General features: G+C 42.4%; 1 protein-coding gene across 1 annotated transcript in view; it reads right to left on the minus strand.

Moving 5' to 3' along the window:
• The window catches only part of LOC115473410 (voltage-dependent T-type calcium channel subunit alpha-1I-like), a 935,734-nt gene that overhangs the window by 534,043 nt on the left and 382,823 nt on the right, over positions 1–18,868 (minus strand). Inside the window, 2 exon segments of the mRNA XM_030208356.1 lie at positions 755–847; positions 4,543–4,858. Coding sequence (XP_030064216.1) covers positions 755–847; positions 4,543–4,858 — 409 coding nt within the window.

Below are 18,868 nucleotides of genomic sequence, written 5' to 3' on the forward strand. Positions count from 1 at the left end.
CCCCCCCCAAAACTCACTGTACCCACATGTAGGTGCCCCCCTTCACCCCTTAGGGCTATGGTAGTGGTGTATAGTTGTGGGTAGTGGGTTTTGGGGGGCTCAGCACCCAAGGTAAGGGAGCTATATAGGCACCTCACGTTAGGGTTAACACCGTAAGGGTTAACACCGTAAGGGGAATCGATAAACGTTAGTGCATATCATTATAATAGCCTTGCAGTGGTACTGCAACTCATTATAATGATTTGCATTCCGTTTTCGTTAGCTGCTACCGTGATCGGGAAATGGTGTTTAGTGCATGCCAGGGTTTACTACTTGCGCGTTAATGGCTCATTAAATTTAGTGCATCTGGCCCTGAATGTCTTTAAATTCTCGTCAGTGTCTTGATAGGTTAAAAGGCATGATTGTGTTTAGAATGTCTTTGTTTTAGAATACGTGGCTGTCTCTGGGAAAAGCTGACTAAAATCTCTGATCCAAAATGTTGAGAACAGACAACTTTCCATGCCACGGGTCCATAAGCAGTCTGAAAAAAAATACATGTTTCAAGTTCTGTGACTTTTTTATTTTTTTTTTTTCAAATAAAAGGATGGGGTTTAGACTGTCATATTACAAATTGTTTTCTCTAACATAATTCATTAAAACCTCATTTTTTGTTTCTGGTGACTTTAGTCACCTTTTCACAGAAATGGTCACATATCACTGTTGTCCATCTTAAGCTTTAACTAAAATGGAAGATTAGAAGCTTCTTAATACTTACTATAATAAGCAAGATAAAGTAGATGAAGTTGTAGAATGAATGGGCATCCATCACATAGTACATGATCTCTACCCAGCCCTCCAGTGTGATTACCTGCAGGAAGAAAGACAGATGAGAGAGAATATGAGACCCACATGGAAGAGACAAGGATGAAGACAAACACAGGAGCCCTTTTACAAAGGCGCACTGAAAAATCGTAGTGTAGACGCATGGTTTGGACGTGCACAGAATCATTTCTCAGCGTACCTGTAAAAAATGCCTTTTTAAAATTTTTGCCGAAAATGGAAGTGAAGCAACATGAAAATTGCTGCGTGTCCATTTTGGGTCTGAGACCTTACCACCATCTAGTGGTAAAGTCTCATGCTGTACCTGGGCGGTAATAACCTACGCACTTCAAATGTCACTTGGCGCACTGGCCAATACGTGCGTCTGAAAAAAAATGATTTTTTTTTATACGCACATATCGGACGCACACCAAAAATGAAATTACCACAACAGCCATGTGGTAGCCGGGCGGTAACTCCATTTTGTCACACATAGGGCGCACCTAGACACTTATGCGGTTTAGTAAAAGGGCCCCACATGGATAGAGAAAAGCAGATGTAGCAGAACCCAGTTTTGTTTTTATATATTTTGCCATTATTGTCATTACCTCCACAGCACTGAGGAAACACATAACACCAACACGAAATATTAAACTAGAGCACTGCCCAAAAGGAGAAGCTGATCCAGGCAGGCAATACAGACAGAAATGCTAGCAGCAATGTTTCAGGGTTTCATCAGAACCCATGTAATAGGTTCTTCCAAGGTGCTGTGTCTTGTGAGTGAAATCTTAAAGGTTAAAATGCCATCAACATACTGATGTCAATTAAGATGGAATGGTTGTCATTCTCAGTTGCATTTTCATTACAGATTGCACAAGATTAGAAGGTACATAAGTATTGCCACACTGGGAAAGACCCAAGGTCCATCAAGCTCAGCATCCTGTTTCCAACAGTGGCCAATCCAAGTCACAAGTACCTGGCAAGATCCCAAAACAGTACATTTTATGCTGCTTATCCTAGAAATAAGCAGTGGATTTCCCCCAAGTCCATTTTAAGAATGGTCTATGGAAATTTCCTTTAGGAAGCCAACCAAACCTTTTTTTAAACCCTGCTAAGCTAACTGCTTTTACTGCATTCTCTGGCAACAAGTTTGAGAGTTTAATTACACGTTGAGTGAAGAAATATGTTCTCCGATTCATTTTAAATTTACTACTTTGTAGCTTCCTTGCGTGCCCCCTAGTCCTAGTAATTTTGGAAAGAGTAAACAAGCGATCCACGTCTACCCGTTGCACTCCACTCATTATTTTATAGACCTCTATCATATCTCCCCTCAGCTGTCTTTTCTCCAAACTGAAGAGCCCTAGCCATTTTAGCCTTGCCTCATAGGAAAGTCGTCCCAACCCCTTTATCATTTTTGTTGCCCTTCTCGGTACCTTTTCTTCAGAGAATTATGATCATGTGTCAATTTTGATCAAATTACTGCAGCCTGTAGCCAAGTTCTGCTTCCAGAACTAGGGAAAACAAGAACTCTTATACTGCAAAATCTTCCTTGTTCCACGATGTAGCTATGAGATTTGAGGAATCCTTCCAGTATTGCCTTGTTCTAGTGCTACCATACAGCGTCTCCAGGGGTAGAAGGGCACCTCTTGCACTGCACTATTTCCCCATGTATGTTCTGTACCTTGGATAACTCCCAAAAGGGGCCTAAACATACATCCTACTTGGCCTGAAATACTATACTGATTTTGAAACTGAGACTGGCACTGAGCAGAAAAGCTACACAGAATTAGTAAACGTGACTCATTCCAACCACTTGGGAGTCCACTACTTCATGGAGGTACTTCATCAATCAGCAAAATGCGTCCACATTGGGTGTATTTTTTATTAAGAAACCTTGGAATTTCATTTTTGAGCCACTTTGACTCCTGGTGCTGTTATGAGAAGGAAAGGATTCCAAGGGCAACTTGGGTCTCCAGTGATTTTCCTGAGGAGGAAGAGAGACATGCCTTAAGGCCCACCTGAGCCACCAGCACTAAGGTGAAAGTAAAATGTTCAAAATTTAGCATGTTTCTTTTACACTGGGAGCAATTAGTTATTCTGCTGGTTTGAATGTTTATTTATTAAAATATTTATTACCCACACTATACAGTCATTCAGGATGGGGTAAAAAAGTAAAACATGCACAATAAAAAAAAAATGACAAAAATATAAAAATTATCCTACATGCGTATGTATAATAACCATGCTACACTTAAGCATGGTGGTTTTACTGCAAATTTTTCACTGGTTGATATTCAAAATGATTTAACTGGCAAGAAACAGCAGCTGATCAGTTAAATCGCTTGCTCGGGGCTATCTACTAAATTTCAGCAGCACATAACTGGTTACCAGTGAAAATTAGCGGTTAGTGCCTAAGTGAAAACCGGCCATTTTGGGGGCGTTCTGGAGGAGCAGTCAGTGCCTAGCCAGTTAAGGGCCAATATTCAGCACTTAACCAGCAAGAGTAACCACATAAAAAGTCAGTCCTATCTTTATGCAGTATCCCATAGCCAGTTACGTTCTGAATATCAGCTTAACTGACATACGGGCTCATTTTCAAAGCACTTAGCCTCCCAAAGTTCCATAGAAACCTATGGAACTTAGCCTCCCAAAGTGCTTTGAAAATATGCCTCATGTGTTAGTCGGCACCACATAAACTGGATATTCAGTGCTGAAGCCCAGACATGGCCCGGCATTGAATATCCAGGAGTAATGCCAGTGGCAGTCAGCAAAACATTCACTGCTGCCAGCTGAATATTTACCCCTCAGTGTCAAAATCTTTCCTATATCACATATAAACTGTAGCATGGAAAAATCCAGTGTAAATTGCCGTGCTATAGGAAAGAGCAGCTTATTATGTTGGCTCCTCTGTGCTCGTGTATCTTGTGAAACTGGAGTGGAGCTGCAGTGCAGGAGGGAAAGAGGGAGCCAAGCTAGTGAGGCAGAAGATGCAGTTACCAAAGGGGCCCTTTTACAAAGTGGTAGTACGTCCAACGTGGGCATTGGCAGTAGTTCCAGTCCCGGTGCGCACCATTTCCAGTGCTAGGGAAAACTGACCCCTGTTATATTAGCATGGCACTAACCCGGCAGTAATCAAGCAGCAAGTTTTTTTGTTTTGCTAAGATGCTACTGCCAAGAGATAAGGGCAGGTAGATGAAAGAAAATGGGGAGGGGAAAGGGAAGGAAGAAATATAGGTGCCCTTTTACTAAGCCACGTAGGTATCTACGTGCACCCAACGTGTGCCAATTTTGAGTGACCACCCGGTTACCACGTGGCCTTTGTGGTAATTTCATTTTTGACACGCGTCTGCTACATGCACCGGAAAATATTTTTATTTTCTGGCGCACAGGTGGTAATTGGGTAGTAATCGGCATTTTACATGTGTAGAACATTACTGCCTGGTTACCACATGAGACCTTACCGCTAAGTCAATGGCTGGCAGTAAGGTCTCAGAATCAAAATGGATGCACAGCAATTTTCATTTTGCCACATGTCCATTTTCGACAAAAATTTTAAAAAGGCATTTTTTTACAGGTGCGCTGAAAAATGATTCTGTGCACGCCCAAAACCCGCATCTACACTACCGCAGGCCATTTTTCAGTGTGCCTTTGTAAAAGGGCCCCATAGAGGGGGAGAACGTGGCTTGTTGTTCCACTTATTTTGTATGCCACCGTCACCGTGAATAAATATAATAATAGTTCTACCTGAAAAATGACAATCCAGGCGTAGCCAATGTTGTCAAAATTGATGGCCCCTTTGTGTGGGTTGGTGCTGCTGGTGCGGCAGATATTATAATACTGGTTCCAATTCACGCACATCCCACTGACATTGAAGTCCTGCCGAATGGCGTTGTAGTAATAATAATCCTCTTTGTCCAAGCAGCACTCGTGCCCTCGATCTTTCATCACTGGGATCTCGTGGCATCCCATGATGCCGTTGTCACCAGACAGGGAGCAGATGAACGGCATCTCATCATCTTCCTCGGGCTGGTAGTAAGGTGGGAGGGTGATATCCCCTTGTCTGAAGGCACACAGATATGACATGAGCAGGAACTGTCATTAAAGGTAAAGGAACAATAATCTATTTGCAAGACCCTAGTTTTCTATGATTCTGGCGCACAGAAAATCTTTATTTTAAATATCTTTGCATCAAAAAAGGCACTGTTGTTACACTGCTTAATGAAAACCAACAAAACTACTGGAAATGGCATGTAATTAAAAGGTTTCTTCAGCAAAGATAAACTCTATATTCCTGAGAGATTGCCTCTGGGAGGTTTAGCACAAATACAAACCCATCGAGCCGGCAGACTAAGCATGACAGGCAAAAATTACTTCTGGCTCCTATGAAACTACAATGGGCTGAAAACATTAGTGCACATAAACACCTGAAATGAAGCTGAGGAAGAGAAAGTGGCATTTAGGATGGAGCATTTGTCTATTACACGCATTCAACATTCTGAACCTTTATCATCAGCAAAATGAAGCCCACACTCTGCACTCCTTAAAATGTATGCCGGCAGAATTGACATTTCAATCTGGAAGGGTTTTGTGAAAGGTTTTCCCTACCCACAACCTTCAAAAAGTACTTCTAGACTGAATCATCATCAAGTGGTCAGCATGACCTCTGTTTCTGCCTACAAAATGCATCTGTTTTTTTTTTCTCTTTTGAAGCATGGAGACATCATTTGATGCTGCTTTTGAGGTGGCTTGCCTTTCTTTGGGACTGAGCACTGCTCTGTCTGCATTAAGGGTGATACAATTGGTTCTGGGATGAACTTTGAACACTAGACAAATATTGAAAAAGAAGTTAAATTTAAAAATTAAGCACATAGCCTTCCTTCTCTCCATCCCTGTCCCATTTACTACCATCATAACATATATAGGCCATCATTTCAGAAACATATCCATGTGCAAATAGTGCATTTACATAAATATTTTGCATACATGTAATAAATACAAATTTCAGAAAGTTGCTTTTCACACATGGATATGCACAGCATGTACAGATTTCAAGGGGGTATGGTTTGTGTTGCTTCGGAGGACCCCTATATTACAAAGGGAGCACATGTATCCTGGAAAATTTTCCACACAGGATTTAAAAACAATGCTCGGTTTTGCCCAGAGACTTACATGAGGGATTAAGGGACTCATTCTTTTCAATTTGTTGCTATTTATTCCACCTCCAAAATAAAACTAAGTTAAAAATGTGGTCTCACTACTTAGGAGCAGAGTTATCCGTGTGGGCTACCACTAAGATGGGTTATTTATTTCATTTGTATCCCACATTTCCCCACCTCTTTGCAGGCTCAATGTGGCTTACAATATAACATGATTAATGGAGTTGGTTAGAAATTAGACAGTGTTATAGAAAGATTTTGGGTCACATGGTAAAGATATACATGGTAGAAATATTAACAAGCAGATAATGTAATAAAAAATTTTAAGTGTATATAGAGGTAGAAATATAACTTGCACATAATATAAGACAGTGGAGTAGCCACAGGTGGGCTTGGGTGGGCCAGGGCCCACCCATTTACGGCTCAGGCCCACCCAACAGTAGCACATGTTAGTGGTAACTGGTGGGAATGCCAAGCTCCGCCAGCTAAAGATTTCCCCCTGATGATAACAAAAACGCTACTCTCCACAACACCGGCACCTGCGTATGCTCAGTTTTCAGTGCATTTCCAAGGTGGAAAGAAACGTTTTTCCACCAGCTGAGAATTTTTTTGGGGGGAGGAGGGGGAGAACACTTGGTGCCCACCCAATTCTTGCCTAGGCCCATCCAAAATCTGTTGTCTGGCTACGCCCCTGATATAAGACAGTTCTGAATGTCTGTGGAGGAGTTGTGTACATTCACATATGTTGGTCTTTGTGGTATGCCTTATCGAAGAGATAGGTCTTCAGTAGTTTATGGAAGTTTGTTAATTCGTAGATCGTTTTTAAATTGCGCGGCAGCTTTATGGTTGACCATGCCTTCCAGAGGCCGCAGCTATATTCTGAACATCTGAACAGCTCAAAGGGGAGGGGGAGGGGGAGGGGGGAAGGGGGGGATAGTCACATGAGAAATGGATTCCAATGTTTGTCTAATTTTTAGGTTAAGTTGTATTCATAAGTAAAGACAACAATAATTGTTAATCGGTCGGGGAGGGGCGGGAGAAGGGTAGTCTTGGCTAATGTTAAATGTGATGACGTGCAGACAGGTGCAAATTTGTTCAAGGTGATGTTATTGATATATGTCTTGTGCGTGGTTAAAAGACTGTACTGTTTCTTGTCTGTGCAATGTCATCAATAAAAACTATTGAATATAAATTGCGCGGCAGTGTGTTCCATAACTGTGTGCTCAGGTAAGAGAAGTTTGATGCATGCGTTAATTTGTATTTTAGGCCTTTGCAGCTGGGGAAGTGGAGGTTGAGGAATGTGCGGAATGATCTTTTAGCATTCCTGGGTGGTAGGTCTATCAGGTCTGACATGTAGGCTGGGGCATCTCCGTGAATGATTTTGTGAATGTGATGCGTTAAGTGGGAGCGAGTGTAGCTTTTCTCGTAGGGGTTTAGCACTTTCATATTTTGTTCTACCGAATATGAGTCTTGCTGCGGTGTTCTGGACTGTTTGAAGTTTGATTATTTGTTCTTTACAGCCAGCGTAGAGTGCGTTGCAGTAGTCTAGATGGCTGAGCACCATTGATTGTACCAGGTTCCGGAAAACGGTCCTTGGGAAGAAAGGTCTTACTCTTTTTAATTTCCACATTGAGTGGAACATCTTCTTAGTTGTGATTTTCACGTGGCTCTCAAGTGTTAGATGTCGACTGATGGTGACTCCAAGAATTTTGAGGGTGTCCGCAATTGGGAGGGACAGGTTTGGTGTGTTGATGGTAGTGAATTTGTTCGTGTTATGTTGAGAGGTGAGTATTAGGCATTGAGTTTTTTCTGCATTAAGTTTCAGCCGGAATGCATCCGCCCATGAATGCATGATGTGAAGACTATTTTACCACAGATCCCATTTTATGCAATGAGACCTTGTTACTAATATGTAGGGGTTAATGGTAAAATGATATCTCTTAATTTAACCCATGTTGACAAACTTCCCCCCTTAATTGGTGGCACTTACACATGTAGCTTTGCAAAATGAGGCAGCTACACACGGCACTTCTAAACTTCACACTTCTACATGTAAATAAAGACAAATTCACATGGAAGCTGCCAGATCTGTGCTGTTCATATTTTCACAAAGAAGCCCAAGCAGGAGTACAGGGTGACACAATGACCAATCCACCAGAGAGATGTAGTTCAAAGCAGATTTATTCAAGCACCAAAAAGAAAAGACCTGGCACGGACCGTGTTTCAGTGGATGCGGCCACCTGCCTCAGGGGTCAATATACACAACCTAAAACACTAAGACAACTGCGAGTAACATATCTGGTGCAGCAGCCTTCACAGCACAGCGGTGTGGAGAGTAACACACTGTGGAAAATTCACAGGTCAGCATTAGCTGTGGAGGCTGCTGCTGCTTCTAATGACTTTAGCTACAGCATCAGACATTACTCTCAGTCCCGAGGCAGGCAGCTGCGTCCACTGAAACACAGCACCATGTCAGGTCTTCTTGCTTTGGTGCTTGAATAAATTTGCTTTGAACTACATCTCCCTAGTGAATTGGTCATTGTGCCACCCTCTTGGGCTTCTTTGTGTGGATTTTTCTAGAGGGCATCTTCCTGCTTCTGCTGTGGACTGTTCATATTTTCAATATGTATCTTTGTGAAATGGAGGCTTGATAATGCATTCTGCCTTGGCACATCAAATTTAGACATCGAGAACTTTGTGGTCTCTCCAGAGCCATTTCTTATTGATAATATTCATACTGCTGTTATTTGTTTGAGGACCCCTGAGGAATGTCGCCGAAACACAGTCCGTGTTGGTTCCATTATATTTGTCTGTTCTACACTGGTTGTCCACTATTTTGAATAAAAGTTCTGTTTTATCACCCTGGTCTTTTTTGTGGTCATTCCCACCTTTTGTGTTCTGTTCGTTTATTTGTGGGAATGAACTGGTTCCTCCTTGGATTGTCTTATACTGGCTTCCACTCCACAGTCATGCAAATACACACGCACTCCTGCAGTTATTTTAGAAAAAGCTCTATGCTGGCAGATCTTTAAAAAAAAAAAAAAAAAAAACAACAACAGGAACTGAGCAAGTTCCAATCTGGACATCTCAATTCTGATTTCTACATTCCATGTACAATGAGGTTCCACGTGATTCACTACTATTACTATTTAGCATTTCTATAGTGCTACAAGGCGTACGCAGCGCTGCACAAACATAGAAGAAAGACAGTCCCTGCTCAAAGAGCTTACAATCTAATAGACAAAAAATAAAGCAAATCAAATCAATTAATGTGTACAGGAAGGAGGAGAGGAGAGGAGGTGGAGGCGAGTGGTTACAAGTGGTTACGAGTCAAAAGCAATGTTAAAGAGGTGGGCTTTCAGTCTAGATTTAAAGGTGGCCAGTGATGGGGCAAGACGTAGGAGCTCAGGAAGTTTATTCCAGGCGTAGGGTGCAGCGAGACAGAAGGCGTGAAGTCTGGAGTTGGCAGTAGTGGAGAAGGGAACAGATAAGAAGGATTTATCCATGGAGCGGAGTGCACGGGAAGGGGTGTAGGGATGGACGAGTGTGGAGAGATACTGGGGAGCAGCAGAGTGAATACATTTATAGGTTAGTAGAAGAAGTTTGAACAGAATGCGAAAACGGATAGGGAGCCAGTGAAGCGACTTGAGGAGAGGGGTAGTATGAGTAAAGTGACCCTGGCGGAAGACAAGACGGGCAGCAGAGTTTTGAACCGACTGGAGAGGGGAGAGGTGACCAAGTGGGAGGCCAGCAAGAAGCAGATTGCAGTAGTCTAAATGAGAAGTGACAAGGGTGTGGATGAGGTTTTTGGTAGAGTGCTCGGAAAGAAAGGGGTGGATTTTACGGATGTTGTAAAGAAAGAAACGACAGGTCTTAGCAATCTGCTGGATATCAGCAGAGAAGGAGAGAGAAGAGTCAAAGATGACCCCAAGGTTTCGAGCTGAGGAGACAGGGAGAATGAGAGAGCCATCAACAGAAATAGAAAACAGGGGGAGTGGGGAGGTGGGTTTGGGGGGAAAAATGAGAAGCTCGGTTTTGGTCATGTTTAATTTCAGGTGGCGTTGAGACATCCAGACAGCAATGTCAGACAAGCAAGCTGAAACTTTGGTTTGGATGCAAGGTGAGATATCAGGGGTAGAAAGGTAGATTTGGGAGTCATCAGCATAGAGATGGTAGGAAAAGCCAAGGGATGAGATTAATGAACCAAGGGAAGAAGTGTAGATAAAAAAGAGGAGGGGACCAAGAACAGAACCCTGAGGTACGCCGACAGGCAGAGGGATAGAAAGTAGAAGAGGATCCACCAGAGTGAACACTGAAGGTGCGGAGGGAGAGGTAGGAAGAGAACCAGGAAAGGACAGAGCCCTGGAATCCAAGTGAGGACAGGGTATCGAGGAGTATGCTGTGATCGACAGTGTCAAAAGCAGTGGAAAGATCAAGAAGAATGAGGATGGAATAGAGACCTCTGGATTTAGCCAGTAATAGGTCATTGGAGACTTTAGTAAGCGCAGTTTCGGTTGAGTTGAGAGGGCGAAAACCAGATTGTAGTGGGTCAAGAATAGCATGTGAGGAGAGAAAATCAAGGCAGCGGTGATGAACAGCACGCTCAAGTAATTTGGAGAGAAAAGGGTGGAGGGAGATGGGTCGGTAATTAGAGGGACAAGTAGGGTCAAGTGAAGGCTTCTTAAGGAGAGGTGTGACCACAGCATGTTTAAAGGCAGTAGGGACAGTTGCAGTGGAAAGTGAGAGGTTGAGAATGTGACAGATAAAAGGAATAAGAGCAGGTGAGATGGCATTAAGAAAGTGGGTGGGAATGGGATCAGAGGAACAGGTGGTACATTTTGAGGAAGAAAGGAGAAGTGTAGTTTCCTCAATAGTGACTTCAGGAAAGGAGGAAAAGGAATGATGGGGAAGGAGAGAGAGGGGAATGGACTAGTGGAGGGAGAGGTGGCGAGGTAGAGAATTCAAGGATTCAATGAGATTTGATGTAAGTACATATAAATAGTAAATGGGGTGTAAGGTCGTGGTTTTCAATATGCAATACTTTTTTTTTTTTTTTTTTTTTTGCCTTTTTCACTAAACAGAAGACAAATTGGGAACCATTATTCCTTTGAAATAGCTGCAAAAATCCACCATCACGTGACTGTAGAATTGCTTTGTTGCTCACTTTTGACATCAACCACACTACCATTATTTGAGGGCAATTTTCAAAAGTTTGGGTGTGGATAAAGCAACACTTTAGGTACAGAAACAGGCTTTTAAAAATTGTATGCCTGATATGCGTATAAGGTTACGCGGATAGAGTGAGGATGGGGGAAGGTTTACATTATTGCATACTTTTTAAAAATTTGACTGAATGCACAGAAATTAACCCAGAAATTTAGTACCTGTGAAAGAGTAGATAAGCACATAAATTCCCAGGGATAATTTTCAAAGTGATAGTACACATGTATCTTTGGTTTGAAAATTCTCTTAAGCATGCACAAGGAGAAGTATGTGGGTGGAGTAGCCTAATGGTTAGTGCAATGAGCTGAGATCCTGGGGAACTGGGTTTGATTTCCATTGCAGTGTCTTGTGACCCTGGGCAAGTCACTTAATCCTCCATTGCTCCAGGTATAAAAAAAAACACTTTAGATTGTGAACCCACTAGGAACAGAGAAAGTGCCTGCATTTAGGGCTAGATTCTATATATGGTGCCTGAAAACGCCACATGGAAAAAAAAAACACCTTGGCGTATTTTGTAAAGCAGTGTTTCCCAAGTCCAGTCCTGGAATACCCCTTCCAGTCAGTTTTCAAGATATCCACAATGAACATGCATGCACTTGATTTATTTATTACATTTGTACCCCACATTTTCCCACCTATTTGCAGGCTCAATGTGGCTTACATGGTACCATATAGGCTGTTGCCAGTTTGGCTGGTAACAGATACAGAGTTATGTTTTGAATAGATGAGGTAGGTTTGGATCAAGTATCATGGGGTCAAAAGAGGTGAAGATTATAAATTGTCCAGTACGATCAATTAGTTATGTTGTGTCGCTGGGTGCTGGGATAGGCTTTTTTAATAGGTGAGTCTTGAGTGATTTTCTGAAATTTAGGTGGTCATGGACTGTTCTCACTGTACTTGGGAGTCCGTTCCATAGTTGTGCGCTTATGTAGAAGTTGGATGCGTAGGTTGTTTTGTATTTTAGTCTTTTACAGATTGGGTAATGTATGTTTAGGTATGATCTTGATTTGATTCTGTTTCTGGTTGGTAGATCTATTAGGTCTATCATGATTTGCATACACTGCCTCCTTTATATGCAAATCTTTCATGCATATTCATTGTGGATATCCTGAAAACCTGACTGGCAAGGGGTACTCCAGGACCAGACTTAGGAAACAAGACAGCTACAGTAGTGAAAGTGTACCGGGAATGGGAAAAATCCTTATTAAATTCAAAACCTTTGTCAGGGGTTACACATATTTATTGGCAGAATGCAATTAAGTGGATGCTCTGCCACTCTCAAATTATGGTGCTTAGTTTAGAAGGGCTATTCTCATTTTAAACGTGAAAATGCCAGTATTGCAATGTTGAAATGGCATCCATGTTCCAAATGTGATTATATCGTGTGATGTACAGAGAGATGTACATTGATTGCCTGGCTACATTCAGATATCACAGTGCAGATAAGAGGTGGATCAAGGGTATGGTATGGGTGGTGCACAGATACCATAAAGGATAAACAAATGTTGAGGTCATCTATGTTTTGGGACTGCTTGCGTTCCTGGTGACTGCAGGACAGCTGAGTATGAATCCTTGGCCTGATTGTCATATCTGTCCACCTGTGTGTGTGCCTTTACCCAACATTAGTCTTTCATTGCGTTTTAACCTCATTTACCTCACCTTACCCCTCAGCAAATTTCCTGTTCTTAGTATTCCCCAAACCCTTTCCTCCCACCTGTGCCCCTTTCAACCTCCATCCGTATGCTTTCTCTGCCTCTTCGTGGGTTTGTCTGAGTGTGCCCTGCTGCCTCAATCTCTACGTCTGGCGTGTCAGTCAAATGGTCATATCCTCTTAACCCTGACCATTTGAGGTTATGACCATTTGAGAGGTTGAGGAGAGATCTGAAGTGGGAAGGACTATTTTATGAGTACATGAGTGCACTTTCACGTTTATTTTTCATTCCGGTGTATGGATTGTAACATGCTGTCAGGAGCAGTGCCCCGGGATACCATCTCCAGATAAGTACTTTGAAAATCAATAACTGATTGCCATATTTGCGACATAAAATTTTTTTTCTTTGATCTTGGAGGCAGGTAGGGACACAGTGCAGTGACGTATGAGTGATTACATATTATAGTTAATCATGCGGAGTGATTGCTAATATGCACAACTGAGCGCTGTAGTATTTACTAATATATTTATTAAGAATATGAGTTTGATGAGACTGAAGAGCATTTAAAAAAATATATATATAAAAAAATTAACCAAGGGTTTCTACTTGTAAAGCAAAACTAAATTTTAACTGCCAGACCCTGACCATTCTAACTTTGGAGATCCCTTCTCATTGTTTCTACTCCCTCCGGGGCATCCACTCTATTGGCTAACTTTGTGTCATCCGCAAAAAGGCAAACCTTTCCTTCCAAACCTTCAGCAATATCTCCCACAAATGCTCCTTTGAGCAGGGACCGTCCTTTTTGTTTATTTTGTACAGCGCTGCGTAACCCTAGTAGCGCTCTAGAAATGTTAAGTAGTAGTAGTAGTAATAAGTCCCAGCACCGACCCCTGAGGAACTCCACTGCTCACCTTCCTTTCCTCCAAGTGGATTCCATTTACCACCACCCTCTGCCATCTGTCGGTCAACCAGTTTCCTATCCCGTTCACTACTTTTGGTCCTAAGTTTAGCCCTCTAAGCTTATTCATGAATCTTCAGTGGGGGACCGTATCAAAGGCTTTGCTGAAATCCAAGTAGATTACATCTAGCACACATCCTTCAACCAGTTCTTTGGTCATCCAGTCAAAGAAGTTAAGATTCGTTTGGAAGGATTTCCCTTTGGTAAAGCCATGGTGCCTTGGATCTTGTAACCCGTTCACTTCTAGAAAGTTAACTATCCTTTCTTACAGCAGCGACTCCATTATTTCTCCTACCACTGACATGAGACTTACCGGTCTGTAGTTTCCTACTTCTTCCATGTCTCCACTTTTGTGAAGAGGGATCACATCCACTCGTCACCAATCCCACGGAACCTCTCCGGTCTCTAAAGATCTATTAAATAAATCTTTAAGAGGTCCCGCCAGGACCTCTCTGAGCTCCTTCAGTATCCTGGGATGTATCCCATCCGGCCCCATAACTTTGTCCACCTTCAGATTCTCAAGCTGTTTATAAATTCTTTCTTCCGTAAATGGCGCAATATCCACTCCATTCCCAGATATTCTCTTGGAGCCAACCGCGGTCCTTCGCCAGGATTTTCCTCTGTGAACACCGAAGAGCAGTAGTTATTTGCTTTATCCTCATCACATAGATACTCTCATTATCTTTCAACCTTACGATTCCATTCCTATCTTCTCTCCTTTCTCCAATATATCTGAAAAAGGTTTTGTCACCTCTCTTTACATCTTTAGCCATTTTTCTTCCGTTTGTGCTTTCGCTAGCCATATTTCCCTCTTTGCTTCTTTGAGATTAATCCAATAATCTTTTCCATGATCCTCTCATTGCGTTCTTCTGTATTTCTTGAACAAAGCCTCTTTTGCTCTTATTTTTCAGCTAGGTTTCCTGTTTCTCTTGTTTTTGCTTACTTTCCTTGCACCCTAGGTCTTAACCCTTTCATATATGCAGACGATGTCATAATACACATTCCGTACAAATCCAAACTGACTGAAATCATCAACGAAATCAAACTCAGCTTAACCATCATGGACTCATGTGTAAATGCATTCCAGCTAAAACTCAATAAAGAAAAAACACATTGTCTCATCCTCTCATCCCAACACAGTGCGAACAACCCCACAACTATCAACACCCCAGACTACACCCTTCCTATCTCAGACAGCCTGAAAATCCTTGGCGTTACAATAGACCGTAATTTAACACTAGAGAGCCAAGTGGCATCCATAACAAAGAAAATGTTCCACTCAATGTGGAAACTCAAAAGCTTGAAACAATTCTTCCCGTGGGAAACATTTCGCAACCTGGTACAATCAATGGTACTAAGCCAGACTACTGCAATGGAATTTATGCAGGATGCAACAAACAGACCTTAAAGAAGCTTCAGACCGCTCAGAACACGGCAGCTAGGCTTATATTTGGGAAAACACGATATGAAAGTGCAAAACCCGTCCGCAAAAAACTACACTGGCTCCCAATCAAAGAACGCATTGCACTGCCTTCAAAATCTGCACCCTGGTTCACAAAATTATCTACGGTGAAGCCCCTGGATACATGACACACTTGATCGGCTTACCAACTAGAAACACATCAGAATCAACACGAACATATCTAATTATGCACTACCCAAGCTGCAAAGGCCTCAAATACAAATCAACTTACGAGTCCAGCTTTTCCTACATAAGCACACAACTGTAGAACACATTACCAAAAGCCTTGAAAACGACGCACGACCACCTAAACTTCCTGAAAGCACTAAAAACTAACCTATTCAAAAAGGCATACCCTGCCGATCCAACCTAAATGCCTGATCTCTGCAACACACAAAACTAAAGTACGTAATGGACATAACTGAACTCTTCCATTGTACGATCCCCTAATTGTGGCTGTGCCACATGAACTTTATCCTACCACAACATCACTTTGTATTTGTTCTCACCGGAGCCAGCAAACGCCTCTCCAGTACTAGCCACATTGAGCCTACAATATGTGGGAAAATGTGGGATTCAAATGTAACAAAAAAATAAAGATCAGTTACCATATTTATAGTAGTTTTTAGCTTAGACCACTGATTTTTCCACTTCTTCTATGCCTTCCCATGTCAAGAGCTCATTCTTCAAGTATTCCCCCATTTTATCAAAATCAGTATGTCTGAAATCCAGTACTTTGCCCTTATATCAAACCATATCGTGTGATGATCACTATTACATAGGTGGGCACCCACCTGGATATTGGAAACACTTCATTTGTGAGCACTAGATCTGTCACCATTTGTCTGAGCAAAGCACTTTGACAGGCGTCCACAACCTCCCTACTTTCCGATTCTGCCGACGGGATGTTCCAATCCACATCAGACGAGCTGAAATCTCCCAACAGAAGAACCTCCCCTTTTATACCACTCTTTTGAATATCTTCTATCAGATCCTTGTCTAACTTCTCCATTGGTGCCAGAGGTCTGTAGATAACCCACATGTGGATTACAGGTTCCATCATCTCTTTCCAGGACGATCCATAGGTTTCTCAGGGTGTGCTGGTTTAGCTAGCTGTTTAGCACTACATTACTAAACAGCTTGCTAAACCAGCCCAATATCCAAAGGAAGACTCACTTTTCTTAATTTCCAACTGTGTATTGCAAATAACTAAAACAGATAACTTACTGCAGGCAAGTAGATAACAAGAGTGCTTCCCAGGTAGGATAAGACCTTGAAACTGGATGCTGAACTACTGCAAAGGTGGATATTAAACTTCAGTGAGAAAAGGATGATCTGTCTGTTGATTTGATTGATGCTAGATTTCAGTGAAAGAAGGATGTTACACATTGGGGAAAAAAAAAAAAAAAAAGAGGATATTTTTTCCAAAGGGAAGAAAGGGGCAGAGGCTGAGGACAGCATCCTCTTGAGTCCAAGATGGAGAATTCTGCTCTGTAGAGGAAAGGGAAGCAGAGAATACCCAAAGATCAGGTGGCTGAGGAGATGACTCTTGGAATGAAGCCTGAAATTGGCAGATTTCCCAGGAACTGGAAGAAATGGGTCACATACCAGATATGATCTATGAAAACAGAAATTACAAGTCCTACCAGGTAGTCACTGCTAGCTTGAATTGCATAATATAAATATAAACAAATGTAAACAAACACACAATTGTGAAGGCAGAACAGCTAATCTCAAAGGAGGTGGTTTGTGACTCCTATAGTAGTACCCACAGAGATATAGAGGAGCAATAGAACAGAGTGCAACGTCAAACCAGGGCCATCAGTGAGAGGACTCTAATCTGCTCAAAAGCCATTTCCAGAGCCACAAAGTCTATCACATATTCATAGCATGCTGAATGCTCCATAATTTTGTACTGAGGTGCAGTCAACCCCTTCCAGAAGGCATGGAGGTGCATGATCGGACACAGAGGAGGATGTCAAATCACTCACACAAGAGGAGCCAACCCATTCCCACCAGCTGGTTCAGGCACCAAGTAATCAGTATACAAAGACATTTTCAGTGATGCCGAGTATATTTCAGCAAATTGTGATGACAGTGCACTTCATTGTCTTATCCCCCCCCCCTCTCCAAAAAAAAAAAAAATAAACAAACAGCAGTGCTCAGTATCTTCCTTATCCCATCTCCCCACATGTGATATTTACTACCTTGTTCCCCCCTTCCCTTGCCCCTCCCATAACCTGGGGTGCTGGCTGGGGTGCTATTGCTCTCAGTGGATCTTTGGTGATACATCATCCAGCAGCCAAGCACGTTGTGCAGCCCCATGGAAGTCTGGGAATACAATGAGGCCTGTAGAGCACTGGAGTGTTCAGGCTGTGAATGTGATGGTAGAGAGATCAGACAGCTGGCAGCAGGATCAGGGGGCAAAGAGGTTGAGGACATGCCTGGCATATATTTGGAGGCTGCTCTTTTTATGGCTGTGTGTAGTTGACTGCCAATAGATATGAATCTTCCTGGTGGTGCTGTGGAGACAGGTTGAAGGGTGGTGAAGTATATGTATGTCTGTATGTTTGGGGGGGGGGGTCTGTTTGCATTGTTAGTTCCTGTGTTGATCTCTTATCTCCTTATACAGGACCTGGACCTCATGGGTGAGGTTATGCTTCACACTCACTCCTCTTCAGGCCTCATCTTTAGTATCAAAATCTGGCTGTTTATGGTCTCTAGACCAGTGCTTCCCTTCTATAGGCACACCTAGCCCAGTGGGGTTGTTAGGATGATCACAATGATTATGCATGAGATAGATATGCAGCATGTAGTGAGTCACCATGATATGCAAATTTATCTCATGCATATTCATTGTGGTCATCCTGGAAACCCATCTGGGTAAGTGGAGAGGCATGAGAACCACTGTTTCACACACAACATAACTTGAGAGGTGCACAGTCATGGATCCTTTCCTTTGTCTATAACTATACAGAGTGCTTTTTCAGCTGAAACTGAAATTCCCCCTCCCCCCCATCACAACCACTCCCTGCCTGCTACCTTCCCATCATCTAAAGGCCCTCCACTAAGCAAAGGCCCTCCCCGTCCCCACCTTTAGAAGTCCCATGTCAGCGTCTCAGTCAAAATGGCTGCTGTGTGACTTCCTATCCACTATATCCTAAGAAGTTATGTGTCTGAAGCCCTACTACATAAGTACATAACTATTGCCATACTGGGAAAGACCAAAGGTCCATCAAGCCCAGCATCCTGTTTCCAACAGTGGCCAATCCAGGTCACAAATACCTGGCAAGATCCCAAAAAAGTACAAAACATTTTATACTGCTTATCCCAGAAACAGTGGATTTTCCCCAAGTCCATTTAATAATGGTCTATGGACTTTTCCTTTAGGAAGCCGTCCAAACCTTTTAAAAACTCTACTAAGCTAACCACCTTTACCACATTCTCCGGCAACGAATTAAAAAAAAATTTTCCGATTAGTTTTAAATTTACTACATTGTAGCTTCATCGCATGCCCCCTAGTCCTAGTATTTTTGGAAAGCGTAAGCAGACGCTTCACATCTACCCATTCAACTCCATTCATTATTTTATAGACCTCTATCATATCTCCTCTCAGCCG

This window comes from Microcaecilia unicolor, chromosome 1, assembly GCF_901765095.1.
Source record: "Microcaecilia unicolor chromosome 1, aMicUni1.1, whole genome shotgun sequence".
NCBI classification, from domain to species: Eukaryota; Metazoa; Chordata; class Amphibia; order Gymnophiona; family Siphonopidae; genus Microcaecilia; species Microcaecilia unicolor.